The sequence below is a fragment of the Peromyscus californicus genome, unplaced genomic scaffold (assembly GCF_007827085.1).
Source record: "Peromyscus californicus insignis strain IS unplaced genomic scaffold, ASM782708v3 Scaffold_21__1_contigs__length_65335640, whole genome shotgun sequence".
Classification (NCBI taxonomy): domain Eukaryota; kingdom Metazoa; phylum Chordata; class Mammalia; order Rodentia; family Cricetidae; genus Peromyscus; species Peromyscus californicus.
In genome coordinates, this window is record NW_026294514.1 from 14,213,630 (window position 1) to 14,229,563 (window position 15,934).

At 40.9% G+C, this 15,934-nt stretch overlaps 1 protein-coding gene across 6 annotated transcripts in view; it reads right to left on the minus strand.

Moving 5' to 3' along the window:
- The window catches only part of Raph1 (Ras association (RalGDS/AF-6) and pleckstrin homology domains 1), an 86,169-nt gene that overhangs the window by 12,369 nt on the left and 57,866 nt on the right, over positions 1–15,934 (minus strand). For all 6 annotated transcript variants that reach the window (XM_052749593.1, XM_052749591.1, XM_052749590.1 and 3 more), the window contains 6 exons: positions 15,661–15,782; positions 14,648–14,713; positions 13,284–13,427; positions 12,252–12,362; positions 10,261–10,359; positions 2,672–2,792 (listed from right to left, as the gene is read on the minus strand). In XM_052749593.1, coding sequence (XP_052605553.1) covers positions 2,672–2,792; positions 10,261–10,359; positions 12,252–12,362; positions 13,284–13,427; positions 14,648–14,713; positions 15,661–15,782 — 663 coding nt within the window. The remainder of the gene's footprint in view (positions 1–2,671; positions 2,793–10,260; positions 10,360–12,251; positions 12,363–13,283; positions 13,428–14,647; positions 14,714–15,660; positions 15,783–15,934) is intronic.

Sequence of the window (15,934 nt, forward strand, 5' to 3'; positions counted from 1 at the left end):
GTGAAAACAGAGAAGAAGACACTTTCCTCAACCTGCTGGCCTTCTCTGAATCCTACTTGCTGCATGGCTTTCTTACCTCGTCTTTCTAGTCCAACTTGTCAGAGTATTTTTTCCACTCTAATGAACATCTCATTTTAGATTTTTATATATTACTTTCATATTAGAATAGAGTAAGCCGGGCGGTGGTGGCGCACGCCTTTAATCCCAGCACTCGGGAGGCAGAGCCAGGCGGATCTCTGTGAGTTCGAGGCCAGCCTGGACTACCAAGTGAGTTCCAGGAAAGGCGCAAAGCTACACAGAGAAACCCTGTCTCGAAAAACCAAAAAAAAAAAAAAAAAAGAATAGAGTAAGTCTGAATTCTTACTGATTCAGCACCTACTTGTCCCATAATTCTGTTTAAATTTATAGTGCATTTGCCACAGCCATGAAGTGGACACTGATTTACTAATGACCACAAGCCACACTTCATGTATCCATACTCTGGTCCAGGGTGCCACATTATAGTTGGTTATCTTGAGTCCTCTGACAGTTGCTCTGATTTTTTTTTTAAAGTGATTTTGATAGTCTTGAGAACTACTGGCCAAGTCTCATCAACTGTATCAAGGGACCCTGTGACTAAAGCTGCTTGTCTACTTTCCCCACTGTGAAGTTACTGCTTTCTCAACCCTATTCCTTTTTAAGGAAATCACTATGTGTAGCTCTTTAAGAGGGCAAAGTGTATACAGAAATCATTTAGAAATATTTTGTTCAGAGACGGGTAATTCCTGGGGGGCACTCACCAACCTAAGACAGAGCGCCTGTGTGGCCTGGGCAGGCGTCTCCATGATGGGTAAGGTGACCTGCTGACGTCCCACACAACCTAAGTCAGAAGCTCATTTTTTAGTAAAAGGGGGACCTGTAGGACCCTGGCCCCCGTTTTGGGTAACTGTTGCCTTGCTTACTGACCTTGACCTTGATATCCTCCCTATGCTAATTCCCTGCTGGTTCCACCCTCCTGAATGCTAAAGGGAAGTTCCTTGTCTGTGTATCCTGCATATTGGGCGTTAACAGCTTAGATGCAAGATTGTAAAACATCGGTAGCGAACTTCTGCCCTCCGGGGTTCTCCCATTGTGCTGTAAGCCTGTATTTAAGACCTCCTCCCTCCTTCAATAAACTGCATTCAGCATAAAAAAAAATAAAAATAAAAATAAATGTAAGAATAAAAAAAGAAAAAAAAAGAAATATTTTGTGGGGCTGGAAAGCTAGCTCAATTAGAGCGGACCCTTCCTGCAGAGGACCTGGATTCTGCCCCAGCACCCACATTAGGCAGCTCACAACTAATAACTCTAGATCCAGGGGCCCAATGCCCTCTTCTGGCTTCTATGAGCACCAGCATGTGCATGGTACACATAACTCATGTAGACACACACACATAATAAAAAAATAAATCTTTTTTAGAGTTGGGGCATGAAAGGAGCTGAGGGAAGGGACAGAAGGTGATGTCACATTTTAATTAAAAATGTATTTAAAATCTTTAAAATAAGCCGGGCGGTGGTGGCGCACGCCTTTAATCCCAGCACTCGGGAGGCAGAGCCAGGCGGATCGCTGTGAGTTCGAGGCCAACCTGGGCTACCAAGTGAGTTCCAGGAATGGCGCAAAGCTACACAGAGAAACCCTGTCTCGAAAAAACAAAACAAAAAAACAAACAAACAAAAAAAATCTTTAAAATATTTTGTATGGAAATTACATTATCTTGGATTCAGTGATGTATCTTCTAATTTGGTTATAATTCTATACTACATTGTATATTTCTTTTGCTCAAAGTTATTCCAGCTTTAGGCACTGAAGCTCTTTCAAGTTGGCATCTATGTCCCTCTGGGAAACGCTTATCCTATTTTTCAGTCCTTCTGCTTAAGAATCATCTTGTATATTCTCTCCCATAGCTTTAGAATCAGCACTGAGTCCCTCTTTTGGTGACTGGACTGTGGTCAGTCTCATTATTATGGTATCAGTTCCTCTAGGTCCCTTCAATGGACAGAACCAGAAAATATGTGCTTTCGTGGGTTATATACATTACATCTTCACAGGTTAGTATATATGTACCACAATTCCAAATATGCTTTTTATTATTCAGAGATAATGTCAAGTCATTAAAGAATGACATGGATTATCATTCAGGGAAGATTTTGAAAGAAGCATTTAACTGAAGATGTGAGTACGACATTCTGATTTAAAAGATGTGGAGATCTAGAAGCCCCTCTGAGTGTCACCAAAAGTGTGACAGCTCAAATTGCTGCCTCGCTGTGTTCTGAACTAGCTGGAAGTTATTTTCACGGCACTGAATGTCAGGAAAGCCGTGTAGGAGTGCGGTGTCCTGACCGAGGGCTTGTGAGTACTTCTCCAAGGGGCTTCTGCATCATGTCTTATCAGTATGCGTGAATTTTCAAATCACGTCATCAGTATAAACTGTAACAGTGCATTAGAAGTGCATTTCAAATGCTTGTGAACTAGTTTATAGCACTGCACTTTTAATAACCTTGTGGGGAAATAAGACAAAAAAAAAGTATCCACTGGTCAGAAATTAGGTATGGCTGTGGTTTTTTAGAAACAAGCTGAAATTTCAAGTTCTACCACTCTTGATAAGGACATCAGATTGGTAGTAAAGTCGTGCTGTGTGCTACTGTGAACTACCTGGGATGCTGGAAGAACTGGATCCAGATTTAATGCTGGAGCTGGATAACGAAGTCCAGTCGTAAGCGGACTCTGTCCTCTTCAAGGCTTCTTGGTAGTTTGTGTAGAGCTGCTTCCCATACTAACAAAGGAGACAAATGGTGACGTTAACCCTGAGTTGGTGCAGAAGGATGTGAGAAAGGGAGGGAAACACTGGTGTACTTGTTCAGTCTGTACTGATACCCACAATACTCTAAATAGTCCTTAATTCTAGAAAAGCTACACTTGTACTCATTTTCCTTAGTTGTAAGGGCAGCAGGAAGCCGATTTTATTGGTGTTTATAACAGAAATAAAAGTTTTATCACTCCAAGAGATCTAGGACTAGATTCTTAGCACTATTCAGGGACACTGCTCCAAATCTACTTGATAAATAACTGTAATTTAAAACTTTATTTGGGGGCTGGACAGATCTGCAAACAACAACAAAATCCATCTGCCTAGGCTAAACTTGGCTACATAATCATATAATGTGAGAAACTTTCCTCCAGGATGCACCCCGACCCCAACCACCCACTAGACTCTGTCCCTCCAAGACCTACTCCACCACCACCCAACCCCTCACACCTGAACATCCTCCCCATGGCCAGCACTCCTCTGCAACCCCAGCAGACTACATAGGCACAGCACAGACATAACCCACAACCATTGGGTAGAATAGACGACACAGACACAGGCACGGCCCAGATATAGGCAGTTGAGTAAAGGCCAGTGTAAGAACACATTCAACAACTGAAAGAGCAGTGTGGCACCACCAGAACCCAGTGATCCTACAACAGCAAGACCTGAACATTTCAATGCAGCTGAAACACAAGAAAATGACCTTCAAAACAACTTTATCAAGATGAGAGGCCCTAAAAGAGGAAATGAAAAATTCCTTTAAAAAATCGAGGAAAAGACCAGACAAAAAATTGGAAGAAATTAATAAATCCCTTAAAGCCAAGGGAAAAAAAAAAAAACAAGTGAAGGAAATGGTTCAAGACTTGATAATTGAAATAAAAACAATAAAGAAAATACAAACTGAGGGAATTCTGGAAATGGAAAATCTGGGGAATCAAACAGGAACTACAGATGCAAGCACCACTAACAGAATATAAGATAGAAGAGAGAATCTCAAGCTTTGAAGATATGATAGGAGAAATAGATTCATCAGTCAAAAAATGTTAAATCCAATAAATTCCCAACACAAAACATCCAGGCAATCTTTTCACCATGAAAAGACCATACATAAAAATAACAGGAATAGAAGGAGAAGAATCCCAGCTCAAAGGCACAGAAAACATATTCAACAAAATCAAAGAAGAAAACTTTCCCAACCTAAAGAAGGAAATGCCTATGAAAATACAAGAAGCTTACAGAACACCAAATAGCCTGGACTCCACCCCCCAAAAAAGTCCCCTCACTACATAATAAGCAAAACACTACAGAATAAAAGAAAGAATATTAAGAGCTGCAAAGGAAAAAGGCCAAGTAACATATAAAGGCAGACCCATCAGAATTACACCTGACTTCTCAATGGAGACTCTAAAAGTCAGAAGGTTCTGGACAGATGTTCTGCAGACACCAAAGGACCACGAATGCCAGCTCAGACTACTTTACCCAGCAAAATTTTCAATCACCATAGACGAAGAAAACAAGATATTTCATGACAAAAAGCAGGTTTAAATAATACCTATCCACAAATCCAGCCCTATAGAAAGTACTATAAGGAAAACTCCAACACAAGGAAGCTAGCTAGCTATATCCATGAAAACACAAGCAATAGATAATTTCATACCAGCAAAACCCAAAAAAGGGAAACACACACACTATCATCGCCACCACCACCAAAACCAAAAAATAACAGGAATTAACAATCACTGGTCATTAACATTTCTTAACATCAATGGACTCAATTCCCCAATAAAAAGACACAGGCTAACAGAATGGATAAAAACAAACAAACAAACAAACAAAACACACACACACACACAAAAAAACAGGATACATCCTTTTGCTGCATACAAGAAACACCTCAACTTAAAAGACAGACATTACCTTGGAGTAATAGGGTTGGGAAAAGATTTTCCAATCGAATGGACCTAAGAAGCAAGCTGATGTAGCTATCCTAACATCTAACAAAATAGACTTCAAACTAAAATTTATCAAAAGAGATGGAGAAGGACATTTCATATTCATCACAGGAAAAATCCACCAAGATGAAGTCTCAATTCTGAACATCTATGTTCCAAATACAAGGGCACCCGAATTTGTAAAAGAAACATTACTAAAGCTTAAATCATACATCAAACCTCACACATTAATAGTGGGAGACTAGCTGGGCGGTAGTGGCACATGCCTTTAATCCCAGCACTTGGGAGGCAGAGGCAGGCAGATTTCTGTGAGTTCGAGGCCAGCCTGGTCTACAGAGCAAGTTCCAGGACAGGTTCTAAAGCTACAGAGAGAAACCCTGTTTCGAAAAAAACAAAACAAAAAGTGAGACTTCAATACCCAACTCTCACCATTGGACAGGTCTGCCAGACAGAACCTTAACAGAGAAACAAGGGAACTAGCAGATGTTATGACTCAAATGGACTTAATAGGCAACTACAAAACATTTCACTAAAACACAAAAGAATATACCTTCTTCTCAGTACCTCATGGTGCCTTCTCTAAAATTGACCACATACTCAGTTACAAAGCAAATCTCAACAGATACAAAAAAACTGGAATAACCCCTTGTATTTTATTAAATCACCATGGGTTAAAATTAGAGTTCAACAACAATACAAACTACAGAAAGCCTACAAAGTCATGGAAACTAAACAACTCTCAACTGAATCACCACTGGGTCAAGGAAGAAATAGACAGAAATGAAATACTTCCTAGAAGTCAATAAAAATGAATCCACAACATACCCAAAGTTGTTTTTTTTTTTTCTCTAAAGACAGGGTTTCTCTGTGTGGCTTTGCACCTTTCCTGGAACTGACTCTGCAGCCCAGGTTGGCCTCAAACTCACAGAGATCCGCCTGCCTCTGCCTCCTGAATGCTGGGATTAAAGGCATACACCACCACTACCACCCGGCTCATACCCAAAGTTATTGGACACTATGAAAGCAGTGCTAAGAGGAAAGTTCATAGCATTAAGTGCCTATATAAAGAATTTGGAGAAATCCTACACGAGCAACTTAACAGAATACCTGAAAGCTCTAGAACAAAAAGAAGCAAATTCACCCAGGAGGAGGAAATAATCAAATTCACTTGGCAGGAAATAATCAAATTCTGGGCTGAAATCAATAAATCAGAAACAGAGAACAACACAAAGAATAAAACAAAGAGTTGGTTCTTTGAGAAAAATCAACAAGGTAGATAAACCTTTATGCAAACTAACCAAAAGGCAGAGAGATAATATCCAAATTAACAAAATCAGAAGTAAAAAAGGGGGACATAACAACAGACACTCCGGAAATCTAGAGACTCACACTTCAAAAACCTGTACTCCATAAAATTGGAAATCTAAAAGAAATGCGACAATTTTCTTCATAGGTAACACATACCAAAATTAAATCAAGACTAGAGAAACAATTTAAATAGACCTTTATTTAACCCCTAAGGGAAATAGAACAGTTATTAAAAGCCTCCCAAACAAAAAAAAAAAAGCCCAGGGCCAGATGGTTTCAGTGCAGAATGCTATCAGAATTTCAAAGAAGAGCTAATACCAATACTCCTCAAATTGTTCCACACAATAGAAACAGAAGGAACACTGCCAAATTGTTTTTATGAAGCCACATTTACTCTGATACCCAAACCACAGGAAGATGCAACAAAGAAAAAGAATTACAGACCAATCTCCCTCATGAACATTGATGCAAAAATATTCAATAAACTACTGGCAAACTGAATCCAAGAAACATCAAAAAAATCATCCACCATGATCAAGTAGGCATGAGATGCAGGGATGGTTCAACATATAAAAATCTGTCAATATCCACCATATAAACAAACTGAAAGGAAAAAAAAAACCCCTACATGATCATCTTATTAGATGCCAAAAAAGCCTTTGACAAAATCCAACACCCCTTCATGATAAAAGTCTTGGAGAGATCAGGAATACAAAGAACATACATAAACATAATAAAAGAAATATACAGCAAGCCGACAGCCAACATCATATTAAATGGAGAGAAACTCAAAGTGATTCCACTAAAATCAGGAACAAGACAAGGCTGTCCACTCTCTCCATAGCTATTCAATACAGTACTAGTTTTAGCTAGAGCAGTAAGACAACAAAAGGAGATCAAGGGGATACAAACTGGAAAGGAAGAAGTCAAACTTTTGCTATTTGTTTGTTTTTTTTTTTTTTTTTTTGGTTTTTCGAGACAGGGTTTGTCTGTGTAGCTTTGCGCCTTTCCTGGGACTCACTTGGTAGCCCAGGCTGGCCTCGAACTCACAGAGATCCGCCTGGCTCTGCCTCCCGAGTACTGGGATTAAAGACGTGCGCCACCAAACTTTTGCTATTTGTAGATGATATGATAGTATACATAAGTGACCTCAAAAAATCTATGAGAGAACTCCTACAGCTGACAAACACCTTCAGTAATATGGCTAGATAAAAGATTAACTAAAAAAAAAAAATCAGTAGCTCTCCTATATACAAATGATAAACAGGCTGAGAAAGAAATAGAGAAACATCACCCTTTACAATAGCCATAAATAATATAAAATATCTTGGGGTAACTCTAACCAAGTAAGTGAAAGACCTGTATGACAAGAACTTCAAGTCTTTGAAGAAAGAAATTGAAGAAGATATCAGAAAATGGAAAGATCTCCCAAGCTTATGGATCAGTACGATTAACATAGTAAAAATGGCAATCTTACCAAAAGCAATCTACAGATTCAATGCAATCCTCAGCAAAACTCCAACACAAATCTTCACAGACTTGGAAAGAACAATACTCAACTTCATATGGAAAAACAAAATATCCAGGACAGCTAAAAGAATCCTGTACAATAAAGGAACTTCTGGAGGTATCACCATTCCTGACTTCAAGCTCTCCTATAGAACTATAGAAATAAAAACAGCATGGTATTGGCATAAAAACAGACAGGTGTGGATCAATGGAATCCAACTGAAGACCCTGATGTAAATCCACACACCTGATTTTTGCAAAAGAAGCCAAAATTATTTAATGGAAAAAAAGCATCTTCAACAAATGGTGCTGGCATAACTGGATGTCAACATGTAGAAGGAAGCAATAGATCTGTATCTATCTATCGCCCTGCACAAAACTTAAGTCCAAGTGGATCAAAGATCTCAACATAAATCCAGCTACACTGAACCTGATAGAAGAGAAAGTGGGAAGTAGCCTTCAATGCATTGACACAGGAGACCACTTCCTGAATATAACACCAGTAGCACAGACATTGAGAGCAACAATTAAGAAATGAGACCTCCTGAAACTGAGAAGCTTCTATAAGGCAAAGGACACTGTCAATAAGACAAAATGGCAGTCTATAGAATGGGAAAATATTTTCACCAACCCCACATCTGACAGAGGGCTGATCTCCAAAATATAAAAAGAAGTCAAGAAACTAAAAATCAAAATACCAAATAATCTAATTAAAAAATGGGGTACAGATTTAAATAGAATTCTTAACAGAAGAATCTCAAATGTCTGGGACATTTAAGGAAGTGTTCAATATCCTTAGCCATCAGGGAAATATAAATCAAAATGACTCTGAGATACCATCTTACACCTATCAGAATGGCTAAGATCAAAAACACTGATGACAGCTTATGTTGGAGAGGCTGTGGAGTAAGGGAAACACTCCTCCACTGCTGGCAGGAGTGCAAACTTGTACAGAAACTTTGGAAATCATTATGGTGGTTTCTCAGAAAATTGGGAATCAATCTACCTCATGACCCAGCTATACCAATCTTGGGCATATATCCAAAGGATGCTCAATCATACCACAAGGACACTTGCTCAATTATGTTCATAGCATCTTTATTCATAATAGCCAGAACCTGGAAACAATCTAGATGCCCCTCAACCGAGGAATGGATAAAGAAAATGCGGTACATTTACACAATGGAGTATTACTCGGCAGTAAAAAAACAATGACATCATAAAATTTGCAGGCAAATTGATGGAACTAGAAAAAATTCATCCTGAGTGAGTTAACCCAGACCCAGACACTCATAAGTGGATAGCAGATGTAAAGCAAAGGATAACTAGGCTACAATTTACAGCCCCAGAGAAACTAGGTAACAAAGAGGACCCTAAGAGGGATGCATGGATCTCCCTGGGAAGGGGAAATAGATGAGATCTCCTGGGTAAACTGGGGGTTGGGGGGGGGGAGGACAGGATGGGAGCATGGGAACATGAGGGATTGGACTGATCAAGTTGGGGGCGGGATGAAGAGGGAGAATAATGAAAGTGATATCTAGATAGAGGGGTCATTTTTGGGTTAGGGAGAAACCTAGTGCCAGGCAAATTCCCAGGAGTCCACAAGGATGACCCCAGCTAAGACTCCTAGCAATAGTGGAGAAGGTGCCTGAACTGGCCTTCTCCTTTAATTAGATTGGTGACTACCCTAATTATCATCAAAGAGCCTTTATCCAGTAAGTGATGGAAGCAGATGCAGAGATCCACAGCCAAGCACAGGTTCGAGTCCCTGGAGTCCAGTTGATGAGAGGAAGGAGGGATTATATACGCAAGGTGGGTCAAGATCATGATGGAGAAACGAACAGAGACAGCTGACCAGAGCTCATGGGAGCTCAGGGACTCTGGACTGACAGCTAGGGAACCTGTATGGGATTGACTTAGGCCCTCTGCATGTGGGTGACAGTTGTGTAGCTTGGTCTGTTTGTGGGGCCCCAGCAGTGGGATCTGCACCTGTCCCTGTCACATAGGCTGGCTTTTTGGAACCTATTCTTGCTGTGGGATGATCTGTATGTCAAATGTGTTGCTCTGATTGGTCAATAAATAAATCACTGATTGGCCAGTGGCTAGGCAGGAAGTGTAGGTGGGACAAGGAGGAGAATAAAGCTGGGAAGTGGAAGGCTGAGTCAGAGACACTGCCAGCCACCGTGATGACAAACAGCATGTGAAGATGCCGGGAAGCCACGAGCCATGTGGCAAGGTATAGATTAATGGAAATGGATTAATTTAAGCTGTAAGAACAGTTAGCAAGAAGCCTGCTACAGCCATACAATTTGTAACCAATATAAGTCTCTGTGTTTACTTGGTTGGGTCTGACGGCTGTGGGACTGGCAGGTGAGAGAGATTTGTCTTGACTGTGGGCCAGGCAGGAAAACTCTAGCTACATATTCCCCATGCTGGGATGCCTCACCCAGTCTTGATGCAGGGGGGAGGAGCTTGGCCCGGCCTCACAACATTAACATATTCCCCAACCACCAAGGAAAAAAGGCATTTAAAACATGAACATAGGCCTGAGGAAACGAGACACTAGCAAATGATAAGCATGCAACAACCAGAACCACCATCAACAATCCCAAGTGTCTAACTAACCCTTCATTATTCCAGCCTCCAAGGAAAAGGAAAGGTACCTTTGCAATTCGGATCCCATTGACCCACTGATGCAGAGTCCTCACATCGTCACAGCAGAGATACTTGATATACTGAGACTTCTTCTGGATCTGTGGGTGCTGCACAAGGAAAGGCAGAATCCAGGGAAGTCTTCTAGGGAACTGGCACTTAAACATATCCTGAGAAGTTACAGTCTTAGAAAAATGGTAAATGGTGCATATTTTTTCCTTGCTTGTTTTTTGAGACAGGGCTTCTCCGTGTAGCCCTGGCTGTCCCAGAACTCACTCTGTAGTCCAGGCTGGCCTCACACTCACAAAGATCTGCCTGCCTCTGCCTCCCAAGTGCTGGGACTAAAGGCATGCACCCCTACGCCCAGCTCAGTACATACTTCTTATACAACCATAAAGTGGAATAAAACAGCTCATACTTATTTTTTTTTTAAATAAAGTATATATCATGTCAAATTTTAGGTCAAGGTGTCCATGCAAACCTTCCTACTTGGGAAGTTCTCAAATAGTCCCTTTTACATATCAAAGAAAAACTCTATCAAGATTAAATCAGTGGAATTCTCAGTCTGTAAGACTGAAAATGGAAAAGAAATGTTTACCCAGGAAATCGTGGTTTAGAAGCTGCAAAGGAGAAGGTTCTTCCTTGTGGGTAAACAACTATACCAGGCATGTAAGAAATATATATAGCACAATACTCAGGACAGAAGTCCATGGTCACACCTGACAGGTGGAACAATACTGTGTAGGTTTCTCTCTCTTCCAAACTCTTTGGTGGGACAAGAGGACAGTGTTGAAGGTTACTATGTCTCTGCAATATTTACTTTATTAAAAGTTAAAATAAGAGAAAAAATTAAGATAGAAGAACACAAGTGTCCCCAAATTCCTCTTAATAGTTAAGACAGGAAAAAATATCATTATGAAAGCTGCGAGGAAACTCCACTACACACTGAGAGAACAAGATGGAAGGCGTGTAACATCTCAGTATTATAAACTTAATGTTGCTGTCATGGTCTTCGGTTTCCCAAGGGACCTTGGATTTTATTTTGCAAACCATTGGCTGAAGTTACCTTGTGTCAACTTCTTAAGAATTATTGGATACTGTGTGATTATTGGATACTGTAGGTGACACACACCTGCAATCCCTTAATGCAAAGGCTGAGGCAGAAGGAGCCCAGGTTTGAAGCTAGCTTGGGCTACACTGCAAGACTGTCTCAAAAAAAAATGAAGATAAGCAAAAAATCTAAGTCAAGTTAAAAACCAAAAACAAACCAAGCTGCTTCTGTCACTAACCTCAGCGATGCATTCCTGTCGTCTAATCAGAATCCTACCTCCACTTCTAAACAAACGGCACTCCCCAAACCCAACTAAGACTTCTCACAGAAAAAAGTATGATACAGACATGCAGACGTAAGTAATATCCAGAGTCCTGAAGATGGAGCCTCTGAGTATAACTTACTGCTCTCAATAATTCTTCTTGAATCTTTATAAACGTTAATTCAGATGACTAAAAATACTAAAAAATGCCCACTCTTCTCTAATGCATGGCCACAATTAGTGTGAGAAACTTAAAGTCTGACTGAAAGAGAAGAAATTCCCTAATAACAGTATGGACAATAGACTACTAGTGTGGCTAGAACTTGGGGGGAGGGGAGAGACAGAATTACTCCTTGGCTAGAGGAAAGCAGGGGAATGTTGAACTTGGGAACAGTGCCCTCTGATGGCTCTACTAATAAAGTTGAGGAAAACCACAAAAAATACATGTCTTACTGTAAAAACGTTTTTCAGGACAGGGTCTGTTTTCACCTCCTGATGCTCCTGAGTGCTGGGATTATTGGTGTGAGCTGCTAGGCCAAACTCTACCCTTACCTTGTTCTCCCTGGTGCTAGGATGGAGCTAAACAAATGCTTAATTGCTGAGGCATCCCTAGTCCTTCCATCCTTTTCCACAGACACAGCAGCTACTTTAAGATGTCAAGTGACCTCTCTCTGATGCAGCTGCGTTACCTTTAACGCCAGACAACAGTCTGTGGGGGCTCTGTATTTACTCCGATAGTCCTGCCCGTAGTACACGTTGACGTGATCCAGCTGGAGAAAGCACACCAGGTCCCGAGATACCTAAGATCAATTTAACAATGCAAATAAACAAGTATCACACCAGGTAAGGGTTTTTAGTTGAGAACCAAACCTTTATTAGGTAGAAAGTAAGATGATAAGATTTTTCTTCATCTACAATGTAACCAAAAAGGCAGTCTACTTTGCTTGTTATATGTAATTCCTAATGAATATTGATTTAAAATGTTGGTACTTTAACAGGAGAACAGCAACACTCTTAGTATGAAAAAACAAGACTCTCTCAAGTAGCTGAATGGCTATAATGCAAACCTCCAATACCGTGATGCTCAAGTGGGAGTCACCCCTGAGCAGGCGGAGGCAATAATAACTGACACTCTACTTTATAGGACTAGGATGACACTGCAGATGCTTAGAACAGCTCTGAACCCAAATAAGAACAAATGACAGCCTAGTCCTCAGCAAAAGCACATTACTCAAGATTGAAGTCAATGTGATCCTGGAAAGCCATTCTCCCTAAATGAAATTCCCACAACTCCAGCATGACCTCCCCCTGGCCCCCAAACAATAAAACTACGTTTAGCTGAGGTGCTGATGCACACCTGTAACCCCAGCACCTGGGAAGTGGAAGAGGAGGAGTCAAGAGGACCAAGAGTTCAGTGTCATCCTGATCTACAGAGTGAGTCTGAGGCCAGCCTGAGCTCCACGGATACAATCCTCCCTTAACAACAAATCCAAACAGGAAAAAACGGTAGAGAATTGAGATGGAGCAACTAATGAGCAGAGAAGTGAACAGTCCTTAGCCTCCTCTTCTTACAACACAAGAAACAAAATATCTTCTTTACGACAGACGAGTAAACAAAACGATCTTCTGAGTGTCCTACACAGGTACAATAGCACTCTTACTAAGGAGGAAAAGCAGCTGGCATTACGTGGGGATTACAGAGGTGCAGAAAAGGGACATACCTTTGCTTTTCCTTTAGGGACGTAGTAGATGCCAGACGCTCGCAAGAGAAAATAACGCTTTTTCCAGGACTTCTTGCCATCGTCTTTCAGCCAAAGGACTCCTTCAATTTCTGGGACAGTTACAGAACTTCCACAAAAACATTCCTTTAAAAAAAAAAACCATTTGGAAAGATTTATGATCCTTGTATTTTCAGAAAATGAATTATCTACTCCTGTGAGATGCATAACACTAGGTAAAGCAAAACAGTTTTGTATTAAAACTGCACTAGCTTTCTGAAAGAACTTTCTATTCTAAACATAGCAGAAATTTACTTTAGAATTACTGTAGCAATCCGAAAGTGTTTAATATTAAAAATGTGTCATGGGACCTCACAGTTTGAATCCCACCACTTACAAAAAGCTGGGTATGGCTGCAAGTACTTGCTGGGTAGCCAATCTAGCTAAAAAGGTGGGCATCCAGTTCAGAGGGACTAAGGTAGAGAGAGAGAGACGAAGAAGACACCTGGCATTCTCCTCTAGCCTGTGTCTGCAGATAGGGATGTGTAATCCTGAATGCCCATGTACATACATACACAACACACACACACCACACCACAAAAAGGTTTGCCTCCAAAGTGCTGGGAATTAAAGGTGTGCCCCACCACTGCCCAGTGGGAAATAGTCTTTATTATAGTCATGACAGAGGCAGGCAGAGCTCTGTAAGTCTGAGGCTAGCCTGGTCTATAGAGCAAGTTCCATGATAGCCAGGGCTACACAGAGAAATCCTGTCTCGAAACAAAACAAAACAAAAACCAAAAACCAATCAAACAAAAAAGACTATTTCCCTCTGACTTGACTGAGTTGCATATAACACTACTGAGTCCCACTTCTTCTTCGCGTGTTTGGGATGTGTGGTGATAAGCACGTCCACGTGTGGAGGCTGAAGGCTGATGTCAGGAATCTTCCTCAGCTGCCTTCCACCTTAGTTTCTGGGACAAGGTCTCTCACTGAGCCGAGAGCGCCGAGGCTAGGCCGGCTGGTTTGTGCCCACCAGGAATCTGCTTCAACTACGAATGCACACTGCCCTGCCTGGCTCTCGTGTAGGTGGCTGGAGCGTCTCCATGCTTGCTCAGAAAGTGCTACTGGCGGGCCACCTGACTGTAGGAAACGCTGGTGTAACAGCACAGCCATATTTTCTTCCTCCTACCTGGAAACCCTTAAAAGGTCATGACTCCTTTTAATCCACAGAATATTGCTCGGCAAAAAAAAAAAAATAGTTTGTAAGAGATTTGTTAGAGGTTTCATCAGGCACACACAGACAGAGCTGACTTCCTAAGATGCTGACGCTTGGCTGTTAAATGTGCGGAAGGGAGAGGGAGCCATACCTCTAACAGCACTTCTTTGTTCCGGTCTGCCATTTCAACCGTTTCCTTTTTCCCAAGAAGATAGTTCTAAAGAAAGAGTGAGGCAAAACGGCAAGGGTAAACCCATTCTGCACCAAGTATTTGAGATATTTAATTGTTATATAAAAATACCCAAAAGCATTAGAAATTAAGTAGAAGAAATCGGGAAAGGTTTCCTGAGATATGCTAAGCCAGCATAGTTCTATTCTGGACCTAGCATGCTGTTCCAGATGATGATTAATATTCTGGCTTTTTAAGAGGAAATCTCAAATTCTGCTATGGCTCTAACAGTCGCATTTGCTTGGTTTAATTAAAGTCTGAACTGTAATCATTAGTATGATGATTACAAAAGATCTATCGACACTTCCTAACATACATTCTTCATTAAACAACACGATTAAGTCTGAGGAGTGGAACCTGACTGCTCTTTATCACAGAGCTCTTGCTTTTCTTGACCGACTGGGGTGGAAGTGGACAGACAGGAGACGGGGAGGGGAGAGGAGAGAGGGGGATGGGGAGAAGCAGGAGGACAAAAAGAATAAAGGATGTCTGGAAATGCTATAAGGAAGCACATTACTTTAGTCTGCTAATTTTCAAAGCACAAGTGTTGTGAATCCTAACCCAAACATTACATTGTCATAATAAAAGATGTCAAACAGAGGTATTATGTAATTCAGCAAAGAAATGAAAACAATTAGCTAGATAAAACCCCCTGGCCCACTTTGGTGAAATAAGAGCCTCAAATGTTAACGAACTGCTGGGTTCACCAAACTCTGGATTTACAGAGAAGAAACCTAGTGATCTCCTGGAACTATTTGCATTTCTATCAAAGTTCACCCTGTGTGGGACTGGGAACGTTCCTGAGGCCTAACACCTGGCCCCCAAGTTCCTGTCCACCTCAGTAGTAATGAATGCTCTTGTAGGGGTTTGCAGCTACAATGCCCAATCATATGGCTGCCAGTCTATGACTCAGCATATAAGTTAGTCAGGCTTACCTGTGGGTTTTTAAAAAGTGCATATTTTTCTATACGCTCCATAAATATAAGCTTGTTTTGACTATCTCTTGTCCAATTAAGAAGATTTTCAACCAAGTTTTCATGGTCTTCAAAGATTCTCTCTGTTCCAAAATTAAATACCAGCTCTTTGTTAGTATTCACCAGAATTACATAAAAGGCAAGATAAAGCCTATCAGAATTACAGAATCTTTGTGAGTGCAGAGGCCAAAGGTAGAGCCAGGCCATGGTGGTGCATGCCTGTAATCCCAGCACT